Source organism: Pagrus pagrus (genome assembly GCF_965226575.1).
Source record: "Pagrus pagrus genome assembly, chromosome: 23".
Classification (NCBI taxonomy): domain Eukaryota; kingdom Metazoa; phylum Chordata; class Actinopteri; order Spariformes; family Sparidae; genus Pagrus; species Pagrus pagrus.
Window position 1 is genome coordinate 8,336,210 of NC_140205.1, and position 27,351 is coordinate 8,363,560.

Sequence of the window (27,351 nt, forward strand, 5' to 3'; positions counted from 1 at the left end):
TATGAAACACAACAAGAAGACGATAATGAATAAGGGGACGAGGAAAAGAAAATGCCATGTTTGGAGGGAATTTGGGCGGCAGAAGGCAGCGGGTGACCGCGTGCTCGTCTGGATGACCCTACAGAGCTCCCATATGCCAGACAGATGCCATGTTTGGTGAGCAGTGGCCATGGACACTGGCAGAAGCAGAGAATATGCTGTTGGGCTAAGGAGGGAGCTGCGTCTGTGTGATTAGCATCCATTTAAACTCCACTCGGAGTCTGCAACGTGCAACAAAACAACTATCAGAGAGTTCACTGATTACAGAAGTCAATTTATTATAATTTCACGCCGACAGATCACGTTTGTGTGAATTTATCGGAGCATACTGAGAAAACAACTATCTGATACTCCAAGCACATTCAGGGAAAAATAAAGATTTACAACTACTGTCTGAGTCAATTTTATTGCACGCAGGTAAACTTTCTAGTTGGAGACTTGGAAGACTTCGTGTACGTGTGATGCTTTTCATAAGATGAACGACAGGTGGTGCGGGTCTGGTGTTTTGGCACTAGTCGGTGTGTCTGCCTGGCTGTGAATCTGTCTGCCTGAAGGCGAGAGAGTGAGACCGTGCATTTCCCAGCGATGGCCGGCACATGTCATGCCCAGGTGGTGTTCTGGTAAGCATGGTGTGAAAGTGACGGATCTGAGCGAGAGCTAACGTGGCAGCTTTCTGACAGGTTGCGCGCGTCTGGTGCGTAGGTGCGCTGCCTTTTTTCCCCCCCTTATTTTTTCCATTTCACAGTACGCGAAAAAAATGCAAAGTGAAAGCAGATTTTCGGATGGAGTGCATATCAAAAGCAAGCGACTAATCAAAGTTTGAGCACTGGGTGTGCTCTCTTGGTCCTCCGACGCCAAAATGGGATGTCAGGCGACGTAAAACCGCTCGAGTGAAAAGGGAACAATGAGGCTTGTCCTCCACGCATGTTGAGCTTTTCTCATTAACAGCAATGACTATCAGACGCACAGCCTCCCAGTCACAAAAAAAGAGAAACTACCACCAACTCTCTTTTGCTGCTGCATTTGTCTTGTTTTCTGTACCGCTCTCTCAATCCCAATGACATCTCGTTTCTCCCTCCGCCTGCCATCCCCGTCTCCTTTTGACTCCACTGAAAGCAGATAACTGCGCAAGACAGGTCGTCGTCGGAGTATTTGCCGAAACATAATGGCTTTTATGTCTGTAACTCACACTGTTTCGAGTTGAGTGTACTTGGCTGAGCCGCGGATTGTAGTCCTAAGAGATGTCATCTCATTCAACATGTCAGTGCATGAATACTGCATGGCAGGCGGAGAGGAGGCCACGGTTTTGGGAAAGTCTCTTCAGAATTTTCATGTACAAGCGGTTGGATAGGGAAAGGCTCGTCACGTGAGCACCTTAGCGAACCGGGGAGAGAATCCTCTGAGGCTTGTTGTGTGGAAGTGTGCGAAATAAAGTGTGTTTGAGTAAATGTAGGATGAAAAGTATGACATTGCCTTTGCTCATTTCTACAGATGTAAAACTAACACATGTCCAATCCAGGAATGAACCAAACAAGGCTGAAAATCAAATTAAATCACATGAGAATGTGTGAAAATCATCAAAAATTCTCGTTTCTTTTTATTTACTTGTATAATCAGCAGCTGATTTGCATGTGCTCCCAGTTTCTCTCTTCACTTCAATTACTTGAAGCATTTTCTGAGCCCTCAATGATGCAAGAGATCCTTGTTTATTGTAAACTGCAGCAATCACTGTCTGCCTTTCGCATAAAATAACTTTTGGACATCAATTTGAGTTCAAATCAGTTCGCACCAATGTGCTCCTTCATAAAAAATGTGGGTATTTTCGTAGAAATCTGTTCAAAAATGGAAAAAGACGAGCTTACGTGTACATCATGAGTGTCATTGTCCCTATCTGAGGTAAACTGGGATTACGCCATGTTGCACGCTGGTCCCCCCCAGCATGGCTGTCGGAGGAGATCAGGCACTCTGGCAGGAACGTGGCATGACAAGCCCACCAGCATGGGTTCATGGAGTTAAGGAGGACGCACACATGTAAAACATGTGCACACGCGCACACAATAAATGGGAGGGCTAACAACAGATATCACAGAGAACATTCTCCAGTGCTCTCCCAGGGGCACTGGTAAGAAAACAAGTCTTACATAAACCACTAATGTATCATAGAAATACATCACAAACACACACACACACACACACACACTTTTATATAGGCTGCGTCAAGAGTCAAGAGTTTGCTCTTCTTTTTCTCCAATATCTTTTTTCTCTCTCCCGCGAGGTCACACAACTCAAAATAATCTAAGTTTGAACAACATGGTGTCTCTGCTCCCTTCCTGACTGTTCTCTACTCACCCCCAGGGTGTGTGTGAGAGGGAGGATATAGTGTGTGACTGTGTGTGTGTGTGTGTGTGTATACATCCACAGAAGATGGAATGGCATTTGGGAAGTGGCGCGTGTCAGCTAGGACATGTCAAAGGGGCCCTCAGAGCAGTGGCAGCAGGGGAGGCAACTGCCTGTGCAAGTGTGTGTGTGTGTGTGTGTGTGAGTGTGTGTGCAGTCAATAACAGGGGAGCAGAAAATGTCCATTAAAAGGCTCCATCTCTAAGTCTACTTGTAAATTAGGTATTGAGCCACTGGTGGGGAGCGGTCATGCTGTCACACGCCCACGAAGCTCAGTGTGTGCGAGTGTGTGTGTTTATATGCACCCTGTGGTGGGTTTTTGTGGGATGAGGTAGGGGGTTCTTGATGGGGTGTGACAGGCGTTGGGGTTGAACAGGGAGGGCAGCAACCTTAAAGTCAGTCAATTGGTGGTTGGAATACTGCTTAAAGCCATTTATAGATGACACGGTGAGGAATATTTTGGGTTGGGATCCTTCGGAGGTTTGCTGGCTCTGCTCGGAGACGAACACAAACCTCTCGTCTGTGTTGCTCTTTGTCTTTGTAATTTTTTGCACACTGTTATTCTTGAGCGTGTCCTCTCACGTATTGTCTTGTTTCCTCGCTCTCTACATTTAAAAATAAATACTTAAAAAAGGAGTGTGTGTCGGAGCTCATGAGGGACCCGCACACATGTTCCTTGTCCGTCCTCTCTGCTCGGGGACAGCTCATAAGCAGCAACAGCGGTGCTACAACATGATGTGTTGTTTGCCCACGAGGCCTCATTTTGTTACAGTGAACCTTCTGTATTGAAACACTGACACTCCCATGAGGCTTATCATTAGAGTCCGAACCACTGGCTTACCAGTGCGACAGCATCCAACTGCATCCCATTAGCCACCTAACTTTAAAGTATGTGTAGCAAACAGCACTACTGCACACTGATAAATGGAACAACCCATCCCTGGAGGCATCCTGTGTATGTGTGCAGCCCTCCTTCCTGATTTCCTGTATGGATTCCCATCACGCAGCTGAAGGTGAGACTATACTTCCAAGCACGCCATTTCATCTTCGTCTCCAGCTTCAACCCACATTAACACAATTACTGTGCAATGCAGCTGCTGCACTCTCGACTACACGGGGGGTCTCTAACTGCAAGCTGTGAGAAAACTACACTACCCATGAGGCTGCTTGTGTGAAAAGAATAAAAAAAATACCTGCATCTCGTGTGAGCCACCACTTAAAAGCTGCCCTTCTGGCCCCTCAAAGCTACTTGAAAGTCCTCTGCTCGACATTCATACATGAAAAGCGAGGCCTCGCTGCGAATACAGCAACAATACAGGCAAAGAAGATAAAAGGAAGAAATAAAACTACATTTCCCAGGAGGCGGCTGGGTAATTAAAGATTCCAGGACTCTCATCTGCAGCTTTCACTCTAAGGGAGCCACCTCGCAGCTGTTTTCCCCATAGCCTTCTGCCGAGACACGCTCAAACACACACTGTTAACATTTTAATAAAGATCTTTACAAACATTTGTGTAAGGTGTGTGAATTATTTTATGGCTTTATCTCTTCGGGAGGAGACAAGAAGGAAACTGAGCTTAGGTCGATACAGCAGGCTCTATTCCTGTTCGTGATTGATAATAATTGCGCTGGCGAGGGAGTGACAGAGACTTCCGTGTTTGTAATTGACTTGTAATTAGCAAACGGGAGATTATTAGCTTGTAACGCTAATGCACTTTGGGGGCTAGCACCGATGTCAGTTAGCAGAGGTGACTGGGCGAGACCGCTCTACCCGGTGGCCTGCCAGAGTCGGAATCACTCATGTTGTTTGGCGGCGGCTGACAGAAAACACTGGTGAGAAGCAGCCGAGCAAAAAAGATAGTGCTTCTAACCACACAGCCATCTTCCAATTGAGCTGTCATGACAGACTCATTTCAACTACATCTGCGACCAAAAAGTATCACTCTGGGTGCGTATTTGTGTGTTGGTCAAAGATAGCAGCCGCAGGCACTTATTACTTGTGGACCCAATCAGGTAGAAAGAAAAATGTCTAGTGTATCTAGTTATCTGTTGAGCACTCTGCCTTCTTCACTTTCTCTTTCAAATATTAGCCTACAGAAACACACACACACAGTTCGTGTCCCTGTTCTGTATGCCCTCACAGAAAATTTGAAAAGACAGGCATTACTATCAACGCACTGTGGGTTCGCAGGGCAGAGCTGGCTGATGCAAGTTGCAAATAATTGCAGATAACAGCGTTTTAAATCACAGCTCATTATGAGGCCAACGCCAGGTCTGATCTGAGTGCCTCTCCACTTGAATTCTTTGGGATTATTGTTCATCGTGATATAGCACTGAAAGACAAAAATGCAAATCAGACACGCACACACACACAAATGAGCCGCCTTTATGAAGTGCTAGAGCTCAGTTTGAAGAACATGAATAGGAAAGGTAAAAAAAAAAAAAAAAGAGAGAGACAAAAACAAAAAAAAATACAGGGAGAGGACGACAGGTGTATGAGTGAGTGAAAGTGAGTGGAGAGAAACGTAATAATGACAAGTGCGGTCGAAAGTGATGTGCAGAAGGCGGAGAAAATGGAGAGTACAGAGGCAAGTAAACAAGAAAGAGGTGATGAAGAGGAGAGCGGTGGACAGATAAGAGGCGATAGGACTGAGAGACGGAAATAATGGTAGAAATCAGACTCTAAAAAATGAGCGGAGAGACGTTCGGAGGGATGGAGGAAGAGAGAGAAAGTGCTTTAGTGAGTGAGTATGTGCCAGTGTGGCAACTTGCCATTCTAGCAGTGGATAGTTGATGGTGCCAGGACAATTTAAGGATGGCTTAGTATATCTACTGTGCCTGGAGGTGGAGAAGTCAGTGTGTGAGTCTTGAGAGGTCCGAGGAGGAAAGAAGAACTCTGAATGTGGTGTAAAAAAAAGACTGCAGCTTGTTCGGAATCCAATAGGAGGTTTTACATTTCAAATTTGGCAAAACTTTTTGGTTGCCAAAGCTGACAGAAATGCCATATGTTGTTGGCTGCTTATAACTGAAGTGATAATATGTCAATATAAGTATCCTTGAATTATAAGGCATACTTGAAGTTTTGATTAAGTTTTTGCTTCTCCTCTCTCTGGGTGAGATAATCTCAGTACTTTCCTGTGCATGCTGATGCCCTATTGATTAAACTCAACACTTACTTTCATTCTCGCCATTTGAGATGGAGAAAATCAATGTGCTCTTATTCACGCATTTGCTAGATTTGATATTGAAGGGAAGAAATACAGATCTTTTTTCCCCCAATTTAAAAACAGGAGCTGCCAACTGGGGCAATCAGAGCAAATTACATGGTTGACACTGCTCTAAACCTGGCTGCTGTTACCGTTTAGCTTTGCTAAATGCCTTTGTTTTTTCCTAACATGATGATAGCATGTACCTGACAATCTGCAGAGTAGAGCAGTGCTGTGCCTCAGGGAATGACAGGATGAAACGTGATCATGCACTCTCTTTTGTTACAAGTTGATTTGCACAGAAATCTAGCCTCTTCTAGAGCTCTGTATCTGAATTTAAAATGCCTGAGTGGTGACACATAAAGAGGAAGAGCAGACAGAGGAACAAAGAGATTGGTAATGTGATTCTGTAGGACAACAGAGAAATACAGCAGAGGGTGAAGAACAATAAAAAGTTCCAGGTTGGATTTGAAACCAGCGAAACGTAGTAACTGGCCCATAATGCCTGTTAACTGTAGCTACTGTATGTTATGTAAAGTACATAAAGTCCCTTCTGCTTCCAAAGCTTTGTAGATGATAAATCAATGATATCGCTCACGGATGATGATCTAAATGTCATAAACAACACATGTGCAGATGGATTTCACATGATATGACAGATGTATGGCAGATTAAACTCTATACTATGACATTGACTGTCAGTACATGTCTGCACACTCAGGATGTGTAATGGATATAGAGACATACAGTTCACATATGGGTGCTCTGATTCTGTGTTTTTGGGTCAATACATTCTATAGGACAAAAAGGTCATCTGTACTTTAATCCCACGCTGTGTTGTTCACCCACACATCTGGGTCACCCTCTAAGTTTCCCCTCACTAAGTACAGTAGGCTACATCAATCATAATTTGGCTTACTGGTTTTCCAGCCGCCTCCTACTTCCTGTGTTCCGGCCTCCCTCTTAATATCCCACTCCCATCCAATCAGATAGCGGCAGCTGGCATGCATATGATGATCTTTTCGCCTACACTTCCACAATGACTGTTTATCCCATACTATGATACTGTCGTATAGCCGCAACAGTAGCCATCCATATGGTGCGCATAGTGGGCATCGGTGAGTGTAGGGCTTAAGCAGAAAAGCACTTGAAAAAAGAAATAAAGCCCCCAAATGGACTAATATCCCTCTCTGCTTTTCCCCCCTTGGGACAATGCCACCCTCAAAGACTGGTGTTAACCTTCAGTGCACTTATGACTGACTATTGATAGTCACTGAAGTGCCAGTGAACATTACAGCCCATCTGTTACACAATGCTTAGCACTAGAGTACAGATTACAATGACCATGTTCCAATCCCCCAGAATGGATAATGAATAAAGAATGGAGCTAAAATGGAGCAGATAGGAAGGACAAAAGTCACTTTTACAAGGAGGCTGATAGGTTGGGTGAGTGAGAAGAGAGAAAGAGCTCGGGGTGAGCCTGCTAGAATACTACACTGTCAAAAGCTCGCGGGGAACTTTCTATAAAAGAGGGGAAGAATATGGGGCAAGGATCCAGAGGTCAACAAAAGGTTGCTTTTTCCAACGTTTCTTGACTCTCCGGCCCTCGAAAGATAACATTTTCTGTTGTCGCACTCAGCAGCTGCAGTGCTGCTCATGAATCTTTGAGCCAGAGATGCCTCTTGCTAACAAATGACTCTGATCCATTCGGGCTGGCAGCCTGGCGCCATTTCTATCTGCCTTTACATCTCAATTAGAGACTGAGTGAATGAATGCACTCATGGTTTGTCCTGTGTTGTTGGTCTTTCATATGTTTCATGCTGCAATTCAATTAATCTTCCTTTTATTTCCTTAATTAACCTTTTGTCTTGTTTCTAAAATTTCTATGTGTGACCAAGGTCCAAAAGCCAAAGAAATTTAATTTGTTAAAGAAGGAACGTCAAATTTGAGATTTTTTATTACTTTAACTTAAAAAGTCATTGAACATTTTAATTGATTGCAAACATAGTGAAAGTACTACCTTCAAAAAGTTTTTTCCTCTCTCGTAAAACCTTTCAGACCAGAAAAGTAACCATTTAAACAACACTCACTGTTAGATATCCACATTATACTTGATAAACTAGAATGGACGTCTAGCTGGGCAATTTAGCGACTGTATGCAGCATACAATAAGCCCACACAATCCATGAATCTGACGCACATTTACTCTATTTCAAGGTTTGAAAAGTGGCCTAATCATACTTCAGCTTGTTCGGCTTTAAGCTGAAGCAGACTTGATGGCTGGAATCATCAACAAGAATTGCTTTAGAGCTTACTTTAACACTCACTTGTAAGCACACTGGCAACACTGCTGCTTGTTAAGCTTTCTCCAGATCAAAATATTCGTCTGCAGACGCGAGGAACAAGCGGATGCTGGAGACGCAGCTGGCGAATACTAAAGAGAAACCATTTGAGCCAACAAAACCTACATCTGTGCAGTCTATAAGCCCATTAGTGGTATGGCTAGAAGGTTTTAATCACTGTCCGTTGCCTATAGGGTCCATTACCCAGAGACTACATTATGGTCCTCGGCTACTCTTAAGATGTCAAAGGTCAAAATGCTCTTACAATGATGCACAGTGCTCTATTGACCAACTGGGAGGCGTGAAGTGCTTTTATCGGTGTGGTTTAGTGTGTACAAAAATGAGCTTCCGTGTGCGAGTGAATAAATCGTGGGAAATAATGTCTCTACAAATGTGTTCTTCCCACTGAGGCCTCTCCACTCTGATTATGTTCGGGAATTACACTCTTGTGGACATATTTCTCTATTGCTTTGTGCGTTTCAGTTTTTAAATAAACAGCAGAGTGACTAATATCGGGGTTGTGTGGAAGCAGTAATTGCAGCAGGAATAAATATCCCCCATTTTTCTTTATCTTTCATGTACAGAGTGGCTTTGAGTCTGCCGGGATGAATTAGCATAATGAGAGGAGAAGTAAATGAGCGACGCTTCATGGTTTGACAAAATGGCCACCAAATTGTAGAGGTGTGTAAGCGTATGTTGTGTGGTGGAAGATTGACAAGCAAGGAGAGGCATTATGTCTGTTGTGTCACTGTGTTAGTACATTAGAATACCTAGAGGCAGTCGGTGTAATGGTAGCTTCCATTTTTCAAAAACAATCTATAAATGACAAACTCAGAGGAAACGAGTGGGTAGATGCACGCTAGCACAGAAATGTGGCAATTATTGGACTGTCAGAAAGCCATAGGTGGTAGATGAACCTTTTAACATTAAATAATACACAAGGGGCCCATTTGCCAATAAGAATGCGAAACATTTGCCGTGTGCTTAGAGTTAAGTAGCACCTGCTACCGTTTGATCAACAGACGCCATTGTCTGTTTGGAACAGCGGTGGCGCAAATAGCTATTGATCCATACTGTGCATTGACCTGCTGAATAACAAGCCGTAGGTAGAGAAAAGTAGTTTGAAAGACTGATAGTTTGATTTGCTGTTTGGCACTATGGTCAAAATCCAGCTGGGAAATCGATAAGAAATGTACTTAAACCGACATTATGACTCTTTAACCGACCTGTTTCAACAAATTAATTCTTTCACACTTCCCTTTAAAAGCGCCTGGAAGTAAAACCACGATTCACATCTCAACCCAGATACAGACAACATATCACTGTCAGTCGGCATTATACTTTCTTACAACAGTTTGGATATATTCAGCCATGACTGCCTCAGTGAGAGCAGAAAGTGTCATTAACTTGGACAGAGAAAGTTGTCGTCTAAATGTTAAGTAAAGAGACCTATTCTGCTTTTTTGTTTTTTCCTTTTCCGTTCTGTTTTACATATTTTCTTCTGCATGTAAAAGCTCTTGAAAGTTAAAAAAGGTCAAAGTCTGCACCAACGGAAACTCCTCTCACCCACAGAAAACACTGCTCCTGAAACGCCTCGTCACATTTGCATAATCTATGCCTAACGGCTAGTTTGGCACCTAAGAACTGATTTTGCACAGCTGCTCTGTTGTTTTTAGCGATGTTGGGTCAGGCATGTGTGAGCTGACCTATCAGAGGAGACTGGGTATTCTGGAGGCGGTGTCTTAAAGACACAGAAGCTAAAACAGAGTGTTTCAGACAGAGGGGGAATACAGTGCTGCAGCACTGGACAGTATGTGAAGACTGCTGTGTTTTTTGAGCATTAAACCATGTAAACCTATTCTAGTAGTAACCTGAAATAAGATTATGCACCTGAAAATGAGCATAATATGTCTCCTTTTAAAACAAACAAACAGCAATAAGAGGCTTCAACATCAGCCTCAAATCTAGTTTTAGGCCTTCAGAAACTGAATTCAAGACTTCATTTCACTTACCATCTTCTGCAGGTACTTCTCCTTGCGGACGTCTACCATCACCAGGCCCTCCTTGACCAGGCCGAGACCCACGTCATCCTTGGTGTCCCCAAACTGTATTGTGACGAGTGGGCAGGTGGGGCCCGAGTACTCCACGTTCAACAGGCACTGGGTGTTCTGGATGTCCTTCACAATGCAGTCCACCACGTCCGCACGGGCATCCTCCTGAAGAGGCAGGGGTTGATATGGGAGGGAGAGAAGGGGGGTGAGGAGGAGGACAGGATATGGGGCAGTAATGGATGGTGAGATCGAAGAAGGAACAAAGAAGATTGAGGAGATAATGGGAGAGAAAGGAAAGGGAGGGAAAAAGGTGAAAGGGATTATTAATATGTTACTACTGATGGTTGCTAAACATATATGCATACACACACATATACGTGCAGAGGCTGATAAATACACCCTATATATGCATTCCTCTCCACACATTATTCACCAATCGATTGCAGTTACATGATCACTCACACAGTAATCTGTCAGTCATGTAGCACAGCAATAATCAATTCAACCAGTTCAAGAGATTTTCATTTGACTGAACTATCTAATGGTCTGACTGTCATCCATCCTCCTCCTCCTTCTCCTCCTCCTCGCCCTGCCCCTTACTTCTCCTTTTCTTCTCATTCTTCAGTTAGTTACCTCACTCTCTCTCATTCCTAACCTTCTCGAATGCGAAAGGGCAGCGTTTGATTGAACACACGGTGGAGAAAGGAGGTGGAACAGCTGCAATGCAATCCTGACCTTACGTCCTCCCAGCAGTCAGGTCGAAAAAAGGAGGAAAAAAAGAAAAGGGAGCTGCATCTTCGGAGGGAGGAAGACACTTAAAAACAAAAAAAATAAAAAATAAAATCAGTCCCTGGCCATCATCCATCCCTCCCCTACACCATCCATCTCTTCGCTTCCCTTCTTTCTCGCCCTGGTCTTGTCTCCATGGCAACCCCCTTCGAGCTAGCCGCCCTTGGGTATGTGCGTGTCTGAGCGTGTGCGTGTGCGAGTCTGTGTGGGCAGGGAAGCTTGTTCAAGGCACAAAACTAAGGGCCTTTTTTGTCCCCGCTCTCCCCCTGGTCAACTTGTCACAGGCGCTGCAGGGGAGCTCAGGGCGAGAGAGAGAGAGAGAGAGAGAGAGAGAGCGCGAGTGTGTGTGACAGAGAGAGAGAGAGAGGGAGAGAGAGAGAGTGAGACAGAAAGGGAGGGGGGTAAGAGAGGGTGGTGAAGAGATGAGACAGAAACGCAGGGAGAGAGTATTACAGAACAAGAATGCCTTGACACTCGTGAGGGGGCAATACAAAATTAATGAGAGCCTTCTAGTGACCCTCGCTTGTCTACCATATGTGCAGAACAGACCTGGTTCAATGTGTTCAGAACAGGATAAAATATCTTCATTTTGCTTACTGTAAGGCAATAAAATCGGCTGTGCAGCGGAGTATTTAATTGCTGACTTTAAACACTACTTTTAAACTAAAAAAATATATATGTGGTCTTTTTTGGAATATGAATATTTTACTAGAAAACCCTTTTTTTCCCCCATTTAACAGTATGAGCCAAAACTTCTCAAATGCATAAATGTAAATTTTGTCTTAACACAAAGCAACCACACAGGAGCTTTGCCTACACAGAATACTGTCTGATATGAGAAAACTAGCACGATTAAATCAAGAAATATGTGATTAAACAGTAAGAACATGTTTAAATCAATCTGAGTGAGTTAAAAATTTGAGAGATATTAATACTCTATGCTATAGACACATTCAGGAGGTCATAGTTGAGACAAAATTAATGAAATTTGGTAAATAATATATCAATAAGGGATGCAACAAGAAAATATTTTACTGTGGAAAACACTCAGGATAAGTTGATTGTGGTGAATTTCCATTATCGGAATAATTGTATAATAATTTTAAGCCTTTACTTCAGCCAAAAGGTTTTTTTTAACATACTTTTAACATGACCCTTAATAAGTAATGCAATTAGGTAAAAAGGAATTGACACCTAACAAACACCTGGTGCAACCTTTTCATTTTCAATTGTCAACAAACCACTACCATGAAGGGAGCGGGCATCAGGTGGCTCAACTCTTTGTGTGCTTGTGGGCTTGTGTTTGTGTTTTGTTTTTTTAAGAATTTAATTTGTTGTTTACCGTTTTTATAAGTGCACTTTTGGCATCTACTACTTCCTTTAATAAGCTGTCCAGGCATTGTAAAGTGGTGTGAGTGTCCTGAGTGCTGACAGCTTTGAGTTTACAACATATGTAATAAAACCGGATTAAATAGCGTGAAACACGTGGTAGCAGTTGTTGCTCTGTTGCAGATGTGAAGAGATAACATGTACAGTTTCTTCTACATATACATTTTTTTTTGTTTTTTTTTTACAAAACAGAAGGATAGTGATAGTTATTTTTGAAGATATTATTACTTAATGGAACATTTAAAAAAAACTGCACTGAAAAGCAGCTGAAGGATTTTGTCCCTCTGGCAGGATGTTGGTGTTTACCACTCACTGTGAAGCCCAAGAACTTGTGACAACAGACATTTTATGCAGGGCATCAGGTGGCAGGTTCGCGAGACAAAGCAACAACCTTTCCGTTGTGCAGCAGCAAAGGCGCAGTGCAAGTGGGGCACCGTGCTGTCAGCGTGAGTGACAGAGTAAAAAGCTTCAGATGAAGCAGACGGAAAACACATGAAAGCAAAAGCGAGAGGAAAAACAGAAGGAATCGGAAAAAAGGGTTAGAGGGATGCAGCATGACAGAGAGAGTGAAAACGAGAGGTGTGTCTGTGTCTGTGTGTGACTGGGGGCTGTAAAGTGTAGGTGATGCTTTTGTTTCCTGGGTTGGACCAACAGATGGGCCACTTCATCCTTCAGGAGAGACTGACTCATGAGACAGGTGACAGCATGCATTTAGGCACTGCCAGCTCTCTCACTCACACACACACACACCACAACCACCCAACTGTGACTATGTGAAGCTTCAATAAAGAGTCCAAGCGTGTAAAAAAGTAAAGTTTTGACACGAAATTATTAAAAATAAGGGCAGGATTTAAATGTAATAATATCAACAAAAAAATGTATTCCATACTTTATGTCATGTACACGTCAAAGTCTACACTTGCGGTTCACAGGTGTGGTGGGAGGCCTTGAGAATGGGCCATGGTGCCATAACATTTATACATTGCAGTTTGAATTTATTCTGGCGCATTACATTAACTACACTTGACGTCATGATTTCAAACTGAAGAAAATAAGCAATGAAAATATTTTAAAACTCATATGCAGCCGTGCTGAGCCAATGACATGACGGCTCAAGATTGCTGGTTGTCATAGAAACACAACATGCTCTGCAGCTGGAAGGTGACAAAAAAAAATCCTGTGAAGTGGTGGCACGGTTTTAAAACATTCTGGACACTAAATACACTTGAACAAACACTTAAAATTAGGAAATCTGTAAGTATAATGCTTTACAGTTCAACACCACCACAGACTGCAACCTCTAAACTAAATATAAGATTGTCTCAACACATGTCCAAACCATTTTTCAACAGCAATTGAACACTATAACCTTCATGAAGGTAGGATTTACTGTAGAACTGTTAAACTACATTAACTTAAGCAAGATTTATCTACAGACCGGCAAGTGAGTCTAGATAAACAATCTAATATATCTAATCGAATAAATCGTAGCAAACAAACAATGTCCGTTCCTGTTAATCATAAGGAACATATGACATTACAAACCTGCAGATGCTCTGCATCTTATCTATGTTAAGTGGAACAAATACGCTTTATTAAACCAACACGCTCTTGAATGCACACACACGCACATGCACACAAAACCAATTAAAGACAGAGCTTAGGTATTGTGCCAATCAGGCATATACCAAAAGAAAACATGTTGTTATCTGCACAAACTATTCAAGGTGCTGCCGACTCAGGAGGCTACCAATGAGTTGACCCCCCTGACCCACACAAGACACAGTCACTCGCACGAGCGCAAGCACGCGTACACAAGTGGTCACCGGAGGTTGAGTAAACACACGCGGATGTAAACAAGAAGATTAGGGCTGCAGAAAAAAACAGTAACTGCTGCCCGGCTATCAGATGGACGTTTATATGCACAGACACATGCACATAAAGTATCTGGATGGTTTGTATTCATCTTTAGAGTGTGTGGGAGTCTGGGCCATAAAAGAAAAATAGTTTATGTTATCAAATTGTTCCTAAAACATTAATGTATCTCTGCTACTGTGTCAATTACTCTCTAATTTATTGCAACCAAGTAAATCAATGGCTTAATGTTTGTCATTGCTCTGTCTTCTCTGTTCTGCATGCATTATGTATGAGCATAATTTTCACTAGAACTTGCTTGGAATGAAAACTCGACCCCGTCTGTCACTTACAGACTTATCACCTCGTGCGATAAGTGAAACTCAAACAGTTTTTATGTCTTGCCAGAAAAGTCAACTTTCAAAAGCTGGCAGAAAATGAGACTGACGATATCGCTAAAGTTAATTTTGAGGCTCTCAGCTGCGACACATATCTCTAACTCTGCACGTGTGCAACCCCCTTCCGTGCACTTACGTCCTGTGGGATCTGGATGAAGGCGAAGGCGTACTCGGTGGCCTGTGCTGGCAGGGTCCTGGTGCTGAAGGCTGGGGGGATGGCAGCCAGGCGAGTGGACGGCACAACTTCTCTCTGAGGGAGGATGAACGGAGGACAGAAATCAGACCCAATATAAAACATTTTCCCAGACAGTCTTCATGGTTTTTATCTTTGCAACCACAAAAAGACACAGTGACATTTGTTTTTCTTTGTGATTATCAATTAAAAAGTCCAATGTTGTAGTGTGTTTGTGACTATCCAAGCAGACATGAAAGGGACATCCATTTAACTAAAGGAAGCCAGCAGAGATTAAGGCAGAAATGTCTGGCTTGTTCAGTCATGATAACAATACATTAAACAAGGTTGTTGAAAGCTTGTGATGAAAGTATCCTTTCTGAATATTCCACATTACAGAGTCCGTCTCTCTCAAATCAAATGCCTCTCCAAGTGAAGGACATCCTCAAACAAAATGCAGCACGTACTCAGGCTGTAAAGCCATCCTATGCCATGTAATGTATTTCTATTTTTCCTCAATTCTGAATCAATTCTCAAATCTGGATGGCACTTTAACAGTAACAGTTTACACCTGGTCATGAGGGACAGATGCCATTTTGTAGCTTAAGGGCCGCATGCTTGGATATGTCACCTTAACAATCATTTCACAGCTGTTTCTCCAGCAGTACTGAGGCCCCTTTCACTAAGCCCCATCTGCTCTTTTACTCAGCTAAAAGCCAAGAGTAAAGATGACAATAGGCATCAATCTGATAGTCTCCAGACTCTTGTCAGATTAGAAAACACAGCAAGACCAGTTAAATGTACCAAAGGCAACACAGTTTGCCAGTGTGCACTGGGACAGAACGATGGAGGGTTTTAGTGCTACATATTCACATTCGCGTCAGAGATGTGTTTACCTGCTTTTACAACCTAATAATAAAAAAACAAATAGGACTGCAACTAGGGATTTATTTAGTTATCGACAAATCTACTGATTTTTTAATAAAAGTTAGCAAAAGTAGCTCAAAACAAAGTAGTGCTGACCGCAAGTTCTGCTCTCTAGTTTGGCTTCGTTCCCGAATTTAAACAATACACACACTGTTTTGTATGAAAAGTATCTCTCACATTTCAGTGATATGAGGCAATAAAGTTGATCCTTCCTGACAGGTATAAAGCCAACGTGAGCATTGACCAATCAGTCATCGTCCACAGGCTGCCTCAAGGGAGAAATGCACTGACGGAAAGTCAGACAAATACGGCCGTTAGAAGTGGGGAGTTAATTTAATGACCTCCATATCTTAGGTTAATGTGTTCATTGGACTGTACAGTCTAGACAGAGAATACCTTGAACATTTATTACGGCCTAGAACGTTAAGATTTATCAGCGCCATATTAGATTTTGACAGCACTGTAAATGTGGGCTTTAAAAAATGAAAGACAAAAGTCCTCTGTCGTGTTTGCTAATGACCACATAATAATTCAGGTACTGACCTGTACTTGAGACAGGTGGCAAAATGGCCGACTAATAGCTCGTGACACACAGGCAAGAAATCAGGGCCCGTGAGTGACTCAACCTGAAATGACGCAAAAACTACAAAGGGTGAGGTAAGATATCAGTTCAATTTTTTGTGTGTGTGTGCCAGGTCGGCCTCGGAGAATCACACTTTCAGCAACATGCCAGGACGCATCGCATCTGCCAGCCAAACCTCGAGCCGTCCCCCCCGCTCTAAGGTCAGTCACACACTGTGCCGCTCCACTGCATCATGGGAAATCTCCCGCGGGCCGGGGGGTTGGCTGCATGAGCCACTTGGTGATGCAAGCATGTGTACGCACGTGGGTAGACAAATAACGCACTCGGAAAGATGTAGTGCCTTCGTCATCATGGGATTTTAAAAAAAGAGATCCAGAGAGAGGGGGAGTTCTGCTTTTGTCGTAAAATGATGCACTCAGTTGCACTCTTTGCTTCAGTCACAAACAACAAAGGGAACACAAACAAGCCTGCATCATATTTGTCCTAAAAACTGCAGCTGAAAGGATACATTAAGGCTGTTTGGCTGCTCTGAATGCAGAAAAACAGCAAACATCTGGTGTCTGAATAGGTGCAAGAAATCTCTCTTCAAATACAGATTAAAGTTGGGTCAAGTCAGGTCGAGTCTTTAGTCAAAGCAAGCCAAGTCCTTCGTAATCTCAGTCCGTCCCCCAACCACAAGACACTCCAGTCTTACTTCCAGTATTCAGTCTTTATATAGAGAAAAGACAAGATATTAGTACCTGTTTAATAATTAGATTATTGGCCAATATATCTAACCTGTTCAAAGAGCCTGATAATGAATTTAATTTGGATTATAATTATTGATATTCAGTGAAATAAATGTAATCAAACAAAAAACAAATAACTTTATAAAAGCTCATTCATTGTTTTACTTCTTCGTCCCTCCAAGTGACCACAGACAAGTCATTCGACTCTAGTCATCGTGTCTCAAGTTGAGTCACAAATATTGAACTTCGAAGCAGAGTCTCAAGTCATTTATTTTCTGTCAAGGGAAGTTGCAAGTCATCCTAACACAATAATTCAAGTCTGTGTCTGTGGTTTGGCTGCGACAAAACTTGACTAATGAGTGTCTTTTACGTCCTAACGATGACTAAGACTCATTCAACACTTCGATCACGCAGTCAAACTCCACAAAGTTACTCACGTTGCCGTAGTCGATGTAGAAGACGTGAACCTTTGCCGGTGACTCAACTTTCTCCACTCTGGCTCTGTACCTGCAGCAGCAAAAGAATAATTGAGAGAGAGACAAAGACAGAGAAAGGGAGAGAGCGAGAGAGAGAGTGAGAGAGAATAGAGCAGTGGGAAAAAGAGATGAAGACAGAGGGCACAAGAGGAAAAGGAGATGAGTAAATGATTCCGTGCTTATTTCCCTGGGGAGAAGGTGTTGGAGGATCTGTCTGTTGTGATCGGGGGAGAGGAGCAGGAGAGGATGAGCAGGCCGGGGGAGTGGAGGGGGGTGTAGTGGGGATCTATCAGGACATGGCAGGGCTGCGAAAATTGCACAGAGGCCTCTTTGCAATAAAGGACAGAAATTTAAACCTATTTTTGCCTTGTAGCAAATAACTTTAGTGCATTAGCGCTAATCACAAAAAAGCCAGCGGTTTTTACTTCATAAGGTCTGATCTTTCCAGCACATTTGTCAGTTTGAGCGAAAGCGAACCTTGATATCACGAGGACGCACTGATGGTTGACAAATTAAAAGAAAACACAACATTAAGTGTCTGAGCGGGAGCCCGATCCTACTCAAGAATTCATATAGAAGCCACAGACGAGCATGTCTCTCCTCAGACTCAATTCAGGAAGTGTCTTTTTATCTGACCGCCAGTCGTCTTGAGTCTCAACTCCAGTACAAAAGAGTGGGGAGAACAAATTGGCTGAGAACCAAGGACAGCATGAGAAAGCCAAATAATTAGAGGTACACGGGCAAAGAAAGAGACAAGAGAACAAAGTTAAAGCTAAATAAGTGATGTGTGAGTGACTGATGAACAGAGGTTTTTCCTTTCTGTTTACTTTCTTTCTGTGGTGTTCTAAAAGGCCTTGAAAGGCAACGGATTTCTAATTAGCCCCCTTATGAAACAAGCCCACATTCCACATGCATCGCAGAATACAAAGATATGGACACAGAACAATGAGAACATGAACATAATTAGCTCGCTGAATAATATATGTCTGGTAAGGAGGGGGAAAAAAAGACCGAAATCGCAAACATTTGCCGCTTGGAGCAGGATTACAGGCGGCGCTTTTCTTTACAAAAACAGCAGAAGAAAGTGAAGGTTAACAACAGATGGTCCGTTTAAAAAAGCTCGTTGACTTGCGATGGTGGCTGGGGCACGAGAATAACTTTGGTTTCGCCCCTTAAAAACCTGCAGAGGAGGATGGAGTGAAGGATGGAGGAAAAGAAGAAGAGCACCTGTGTCTTGGGAACATTTGGTTTTTTAATCAGTTTCCTGATCTTTTTTCGCCGTCACCTCCTTGACATAGACACCCCCTCTCCCTCCCTCGATCACTGTGACTTTTATCTGTCCCCACGACCATCTGTAAACTTCCACATCCGGTGCGGAGACAAGATGAAGAGAGGTGTGTGTGTGTGTGTGTGTTACTGTCAAGCGACTGCTGATTCTGAAAGGGCCAAAGCAGTGGCAGTGAGCTAATTACACCCTGTGGGTGTCTACAGTTAATGCATCACAGGCTTAAATAGAAAATGAAATGTCAGGTTTTCTTAAGAGGGGAAAAAAAAAACCCATGCAAACATATATCTTAGATATGATGCTCAAAGTGACAGAAAATGTCCCAGTGGCAGTGGAGGTTGTTTCAGGGTTTCATAGATAAACTGATAAGAAACTTTGACTAGTTGTAAGAGAGGCTCCTTGATATGGCTTACATATAGGTCATCGTAAGGTCTTTAAATATCACCGTAGGCATTCGAATGTTTGCTTACCATTCGCCATCAGCAAACTTGGCTATGCAGTAGTCCCCTCGGCGTGGAGCGTAGGATCCTTCCACTGGCGGCTGGGAGGCGATCTCTGCTCTCATGGTTTCCATCAGACTCTCCAGCTGGCCTCCTGAAAAAGACACAGACATGAGTGAGATGGAGGCAAAGCTCGGTTTACAATACCAGCGCAATTAGAGGTTTGGTTCATTTCTTTTAGTTGCATTTCATTACATCACTATGGGCTGTTTTCAACTCACTTTGACACTGATGTGTTTGCTGTTTTGCTTCTATTATCTTTTAACCAAGTTCCAACTCCCCACAGAGAAACAGTTGAAATTTTTAAGCAGCGATTGTGTGAAATGTGTCTAAAATTCTACTTCATTCTCTCAGCTGCAGAGATGAAGGATGCTGGCTTGACTGGGAGGAGTGATTGACGGAAGGTGGGTCCTGAGGCAGCAGCAAAAATGAACACCCTTGTGTTTTACCCCTGCAGAGCTGCTAAATAACTGCATCAGTATAAATAAAATCAAATCTGATGCAACTTTGCAAAGTATGACTGCGTGCTGCAGAATAAGGACTTTTCTGAAGGTTGCTTATGTTTGTTGTAACTGAATGGGAGTGCTTTTCTTCCTTTTGTTATGAAAAAATAGGATTAATTACTGCATCGCATGCTGCAACATGGTTTATTATAAAAAGGTTCTGGTTAAATTGCATCACTGCCTCAGAGAAGGCACTTCAAACCTTGACTAAACAAACAAAAAAAATATAAATCCTTGTTTGTAGGTCACACAGCTCCTCACACAAACTCTGAATGATAAAGAACTTAAGATAAGAAGATTAGACAATATTATTTACGGATGTTTTTTCTGAAATACTTAAGTGCTAATGGTATGCCACATCGGCTCAAAAACTATGTAATCTGACCGCCCTTTGGACATTGAAACCAAAAATCCCAATAATGCGTGTTTTTTGTAGCTGTTAGCCCATTAGCACCGCACTGCTAATGCTGGTTTGACCCTGTCGGAGAGATGCAGCTGTGAGTAAAGCAGCTGCTCCAATGGGCCTTCATGGCCTATCAAGCCATTATATCATGCGTGGCAGACCTATTATGGTGGATTCAAGGCGAGAATGTGGCTGTCGATATGGCGAGAGTTGGGACAAATCAGATAGAGAGTCAGTGCTCCATGGAGTCAATGACTGCGCTAAGTGGCAGCCTGATTTGTACCCATCAGTTACAATTGGGGGGCTGATTGTGAGCGCCGCTAAATTTGTGCATCTCCAAGAGAGCCACTTGCTGGTGTTTGTGTAATATGTACAGTATATTTGTTTGTGTATGGTGGAGTATGTTTAAGCACGCATGTCTATTCGGGCTTACAAGTGGCTATGTGCGTGAGTATGTGTGGGGCGTATGAAGTGTGCGGATGCAATTATGTCAGCTAGTTGAGTAAAGTGGCCCACATGAAATCCCATGCCGGTATTTTTAGGGGCTATTTTCGCTGATTTACCACCTGGAGGAGGTTTAGTTGACAGGACAGGCAGATCAGTGATGGAGCATCTTTAAGCCCACATATTAAAAAGGAGCTCCGTGGAACGTCTGTGTTGTGTTCTGGAAGCCGGATGTTTGTTTGTGTTAACAGACTCCATTTCCATTAGCTACTGTTGCTCTCTGTTAGCTGAGCGAAGAGAGACACTTGAGAACATGCATAAAGTCACAATCCTCTCATGAGAAAACAAAAAGAAACTGACAATCACTGCATCTAGTGTCTTTCAGCAATGGGCAGATTTCTTAAACCGAAAGTCGAAGAAGAGTCTTTATTTATTCACACAGAATGTACAATGTGGTGAAACTGGTTCTCTGCATTCAACACATCCCGGAGGAGCAGTGGATAGCAAACGTTAAGCTCCCAGGGGACCAACACCAGATCTAAGCCGGTGAAAGCAGAGAACTCTGAGAAACCCACGCAAGCACAGGGAGAACATGCAAACTCCACACAGCCAGGATTCCCAGGACCTTCTTGCTGTGAGGCAACAGATGGGAACCACTGCACCACCGTACTGCCAAGTTCACGTGTATCCAGGTTTTCCCCAATTTCTTGGGCATGTAATACCACACGGCTCCATACAGGGTTTTTAAAAGGTTTTGTATGTTTTTTGAAGACTTTGAATTTAAGACTGGGTAAGTATCACTGTTGCAGTGAAGAGACACGGCAGTGCGTCCTTGAATCACAAAAAATTCACACCAAAGCTGCCTTTAAAAAGGCAGTAACTAAAACCAGGTGTGAAACAGAACCTACCACACCTAAATCAATTGATGGATATAGAAAGGGAAATACTTGTTAAGGCGAAATAGACTTAAACCTGAGGATAAATCTTCAGAAAATATGGACATTAAGACAGTAAAAGAAGAAACAAATACATTACTTGGCTCTAAAGTCAAACTAAACTAAATGACACAAGATGAATGAGTCTAAATAAGTTGGTTTACGACAGATGAGCAACAGAGTATTTCTAAAATTCAAGTATGTGCCAATAGTAGGGAAACACTGTGTGCTCTCACACTAGAGAGTCTGTCCTCTCACTGTGTCATCAGTCCAAATGCTCCAACAGAAAAAAAAAAAAACAGCTCTTCAAGCTGCAGCCTGATGCATCACTAATACGCTTTGAATATGCCAGCTTTGGATAAAACAAGAGCATCTGCATCTAAACTTGGGGTTTACAGTCACCAGGTTCTTGCGGCTCAGGTAAACACATTCTCCGATTTCCTGTGTTAACATGATTTCTCCCACTAACCTGGTTTCTTCGCATGAATGCAGTCAGTCTGCGTGTAAAATTAGTAAGTTCTGCTTACTATGCATGTTATTGCACTATAAAACAAACAGCTTGGAGGGAGGCAGTGCGGCACGACAGCATCACCTCTGAATACACACCTTTCAGTGCTCCTTTACTGCTGTGGTGAGTCGCCTGTAACACCTAATATTATTTATGCTAATAGAAGAACAAGAAAACATAAATAACGATGCTGTTTTCCAAGGGTTATCTGTGCTGAGACAGCCGAGCAGCTGCCAACCAACGTCAAGACAGGCAACCTTCATTAGCACGATGTCAAACTTAAAGAAAAACACCGGCGAAGGGCACGAAGGGATTTATAGTGTGAAGGAGAATCTAGTTGGATTGGGGAGGGGGTCAGGGCAGGAGGAGTGGGGGTAGGAGGGTGTCCAAACACCTCATTGGCCACCCACGGCTCCACCAACTGCTGATGAATGCAGCGAGGGGAATACGAGTATAAATACACGCACACAAACACCAAACAGACTCATCCTTTGCGTTTTGTAGAGAGAGCAGTTTTTGGAAAACATGTCAGATGAATTGCTTCCCGAACCCCTCGCCTCATATGCACAAACGCACACACACACACACACACACGTGGAGGTTGTGTGGTTACATCATTATGCTCCAGCTTTGCCACGGCGGCTTGGTGCAGACTTACTGGAATGGCGTTGGGCTATAGCCGTCACAGCCAGCCACCTCCTTGATTTATTAATCTAATTAAAAAAAGTTAGTGTACGCCTGCCTTCCCTCTCAGAGTGTGTGCATTTATGTGTGTATGTTTACACACCCACTTATATATTTATTTCCGTTCCTGGGCCATGTTCCACTTTGGGTCCGGAGAGAAACGAATAAATGACACATGAGCTTTATATATATATATATATATATATATATATATATATATATATATATATATATATATATATATCTTAAAGCTTGTGTATGTGTGCGTGCGTGTCAAGTAAGTATATATATTCACACGCATGAAGCCTTAATGGAGGGAGTCTCTTAGCTCGACCTAATTAAAATGCTTTATTCATGCAAATGGTAAAGCAGGACTGAGCGTCAGTATGGAGGTGCAGCTGTTATATCTGATACATTAAACGGGGGTAGGATTCTGACATGCCACATCAGGAACAGCGCCCTGATTAGCTGATGATGAGCTGATGTGACTGCCAAATCTCTGCATCTTACGCTCAGATCTCTCACTTTGAACCGGTTGAAGGATCTCCGAGGGCATTCATTTCTACCTCCAGCCTGTGAATAAGGCTTGTTTACTCCTTAGCAGACTTCTACTGAAAAAGAACCAGGTTTCTTAAAAAGAGCTGACCAGGATTGTACAGAATGTTCCCAAGCATCTAAAATATGTTGTTTACTCCTGCAAGAAGATACAGGATTTGTGGTTTTTAAGATGCCTCCTGAAATAGAACAGCTAAAAACATTCTGGAAATACATATTTGACATGTGCAGGCTCACTGATATAACATGGTTCGCTAAGGCAAATATCTGTAGCACTCTCTATAATCTGATGCCTTCATTTCCATATGTGCACTGATGTTTGGTGCAGCATGCATTACAAATCTTGAGAGTTCATTTTGTTCTGTCTGATTCTGTATGTGTTTCTGATGTTAGCTCTCATGTCTCACCGCAGGCTGATAAAAATAAGTCGGACTCGATGTGTGTTCGAGTGTAACTTTTCCATAGGTTTGGCTTTGTGGTCGGGAAATATACGCCAGCTTCCATATAGGCTCTGGCTGGGGTTATGCAGTCAAAGGGCACCGACAGTAAAGTGTTATGGATCACCAATTTTAACAAGCTGATTTATGATCTGCTGTGACCCATGGATTCACTCCAATTACTTCCAAGTCAAGTCCAGTCACACTTTAACAATAAATCCATGTCCATCCAGTGACTGACATGAGTCCTGGCTTTTTCAGGTTATTCTCCTCACGTCCTTCAGTACTGTCTTTTATAATCTGTTTGTTTGATGATTATAATAATCTACCATTGAAATATTCAACTCCTGATGCTTCTCCTAATGAAAATGTTAACGCTTTATATTAAGGTCCTTCTAATAAGTGTTAATAGTTAATAAGGCCCTTTTAGGTCTTCTAAGATGCTTTTAACATTTTATATGTTAAAGAGACTATGTAAGTGTTCATACTGGCTTCATAGATCAGACATTTATAAGCAATTATAAGAAACGTTTTAATAATTTATAAACTGCTTACAATGTTTAACATTTAAAAATGAGTTTCTTATAATTATTAATAATTGCATTACAAACACATTTGAGTGAAACTAACCGATCCATTATGTCATTGTTAAACCTAAGAACGCTTTTTTGTTGCTCTTATAAAATAAATACACTTTATTGTGCTACATAGTGCACCTTTAACTATGCTTTTTCGAGCTACCCCATCTGAAATGAGGAATATATATGGTCAAGGTTGGCTGACTACATCTAAATTGAATTAATCAATATATATGTATAATTTAGAGTTTCATCACATTCACCTAAACGGCAGCCACACTTAGAAGTCTGGTAGTTATTGTTGCAGTGTTTTAATGTTGTTGTTGTTGTTGGGGCTGCTGATGTTGTTGTAGAGTGATTATGTATTATCTTGTAACCGTTTTTTATACTGTGGTGTAAATTCTCTTTACAGAGCTGTTGTCTCCGTCTCCTGCCCAGGGACTACACATGTAAATTAGCTCATAGCCTACTCTGGTACAGCTAAGAAGCTGTGCAATCTCCCTGTCAAACAATATATCTTTGAGGTAAGTTGTACAACCTCAAAGACATTCTGCAGCATGATATAAACATCAGGTATCACTTCCACACAAAAAATAGTGCAACTGTAATGTTAAAATGAAGGTAGAGAGCTTTAGCTCTTTCTTGTCTCAGGCAGCATCCTCACTGAAGTAAATTGACACATTTTAATGTATACGTTTCCTCTCTATGTGTTCCTGAGCATTTCATAACATGCACGACCACATTTGCAAGGTGCCTTGATTTAGTATGCAGAGTGTGCTTCATGCATTATCATTACTCTCTGCTGGGATTTACAAGTCCAATTTGCAGTGCAGGCCTCTTGGACAAACATGAACTGGCTTGGGGGTGACAAATCCATCAGATACTCATCATCCATGTGTGCAGGTTTAAGTCTAGGTGGCTGCCTGTCTACAGAGCCATGGTCTGGAAATTATTTGTGTAAATAAGCATATCACAACACAAAGAGTATCAGGAACGTGGAATCACACATGAGAGACACTACACTGAATCGGCTTAGAAGAAAACTGAAATGAGCTTTACATGCTGCAGGCGGGCTCAGAGAGAAAATCTAGGCCCTCTGGGGTCAATTGAGCAAAATCGTATGCGAGTGCAGCCTCTCAGTGAAATTCTGAATGAATGTGAACATTAGGAAGGAAGTGGAGCTAGGACACTGTGCATTACAGAGGCAGAATCCTATTTAATGTTGGCATGAAGACAACTAAATATCTGCGTGCAGAAGGGGTAAACCATGTCGAGCGTGAGTGCTCATTTTGTGTTGAAGGCAGAGCCAAAGCAATGATCCAAAAAGCAGCCAAAACCACTGACTGTGTGTGATGCTGGCCAATTTCTCTCTGTCTTCATCTCTTTATTCTGTGTTCTCTCTCGTTCTGTAATTTGTTTATACACCATTATGGCTGCAGCTGTTTGTAAATCATATATAATTACATTGTGAATGCCCAGTGCAGAGTGAGCGAGCGATTAGGCTTAAAAACACGAAAACAATGGAGAAGGGAGAGAGAGAGAGAGAGGGAGGGGAGAGAGACTGACAACATTTATACAGGTCGGTTATGATCATATTTGATTATATTGTGGCGCACGGTGTGTGAGCAGAGACAAGGGGGAAACAAAAAGCCAATGAAAACAGTGAATCATGTGCCCTTTCGCTACGCATCCCAAGGCCGAACTGAATTCTATTAAGCCGTTTACGAAAGCCATTAAACCACAGAAGGGTAAATAATCACAATATGACAGAGGCAGAGGCCAAGAGAGCGATGGTTGCTTCTGAAAGCATTCTAATTTTCTGGCTTATAAGAACGGAGAAATTTAGAGTCAAAGTGTAGTTCATCTATGAAAAGGACACCTGCCGAGGAAACATAATCCTGACTTTAACTGCTGACAATTTATGAAGGAAGAATGAAGGTAACATTTAGAGTAGTCATAAAAATGCAGACTGGGGCAGATGCACAACTAATTTTTGTGTCAACGTTCCTGTTCATCTTATACCACAAAGCCTTTGCTGTACGCCCTGGCCGACCGGTCAAAGACTGTGCGGACACACGGATGGCGCATCATCTACCATCTGAGAGTTTCAGAGCCACTGAACAGAGCTTTGTGCTTCTGCTCACCTGTTAGTTCTGAGCGTTAAATATGCATGAGGTCTGGACGGGGGCTATATTCTCTGGGGTAGAGGAATGGCTGCGTTTCAGGACATGCAAGCAACACTTCAAAGGTAAAAGGCCGCACTGACAGACAACAAAAACACAGGCGCGGTACAGTATGTGCTGGCTCGTGAGGGGCTGCATTTGTGTGTGTGAGCAAACACACACCCACACACACCTCATGGCCCCTATGGTTGGTCAACAAAGAACCTGGCGCTCACCTGGGGATATTTGTACACTTTCTGAAGACACAGTGTGACAAGGAGGGAGCTAAGACAAGAGAAAGGGCCATTTACTCCCCTTCCTGAGTGATGTTTAAAGTGGTGTCAGCATCTGCCGAGCATTGAGGGAGGCCACTATAAAAAACAAATGATCCCCCTGCTTGACTAATGCTGCTCCACTCCCACTGGAGAGTGATATGGATTATATCTCATGCGATGCCGCCCCAACCACCCACCACCGCCACCAATTACCCCGTTCCATTCTACCCTTCCCGGCAGTCTGGAACCTTTTACAGCAAATTACTGTTTCTGTAATTGGAAAAGCCATCAGTGAAAAATCTAAACAGAGATGGCATCTGTGGCTCTCTTTTTGCATCAGTCTCTCCTGCTCCTCTCTCTGCCACCTGTCGAGCCTCATTGACTGCAGCTAATGCCCTGTTTTGATTGTGAGGAGTCCAAATATATTCACAAGATGGCCTCGTGCAGCATTTGGGAAAAGAGGACCAGGGGGGTCCGTGAGCCTGGCCAATTTTGAAGAGAACCCCATTTGGACCTGTAAGTGGCTCACCACTGCGAAAAGTGTCGTTCAGCCACTCAGTTTTAGGTAATAGAGCGGGAAGTTTGACATTAGTGCAAATCATGCTCGCTGGGATGGTGAAGAATGCGGAGGAGGACGCTCATTTTCTGCCTGAAAATCAAAAGCACCCAGCGTCAAACCGACAGGTGAGCTGACCTTTTAGAAGCTAAGTTGCGCATCTGATTTAATAATGAA

At 42.7% G+C, this 27,351-nt stretch overlaps 1 protein-coding gene across 2 annotated transcripts in view; it reads right to left on the bottom strand.

The window, feature by feature from the left end:
- The window catches only part of snd1 (staphylococcal nuclease and tudor domain containing 1), a 173,082-nt gene that overhangs the window by 7,156 nt on the left and 138,575 nt on the right, over positions 1-27,351 (bottom strand). For both annotated transcript variants that reach the window (XM_084346557.1, XM_084346558.1), the window contains exons 20-23: positions 19,105-19,228; positions 17,311-17,380; positions 14,600-14,713; positions 9,995-10,198 (exon numbers count right to left, since the gene is read on the bottom strand). In XM_084346557.1, the coding sequence (XP_084202683.1) occupies positions 9,995-10,198; positions 14,600-14,713; positions 17,311-17,380; positions 19,105-19,228 (512 nt within the window). The remainder of the gene's footprint in view (positions 1-9,994; positions 10,199-14,599; positions 14,714-17,310; positions 17,381-19,104; positions 19,229-27,351) is intronic.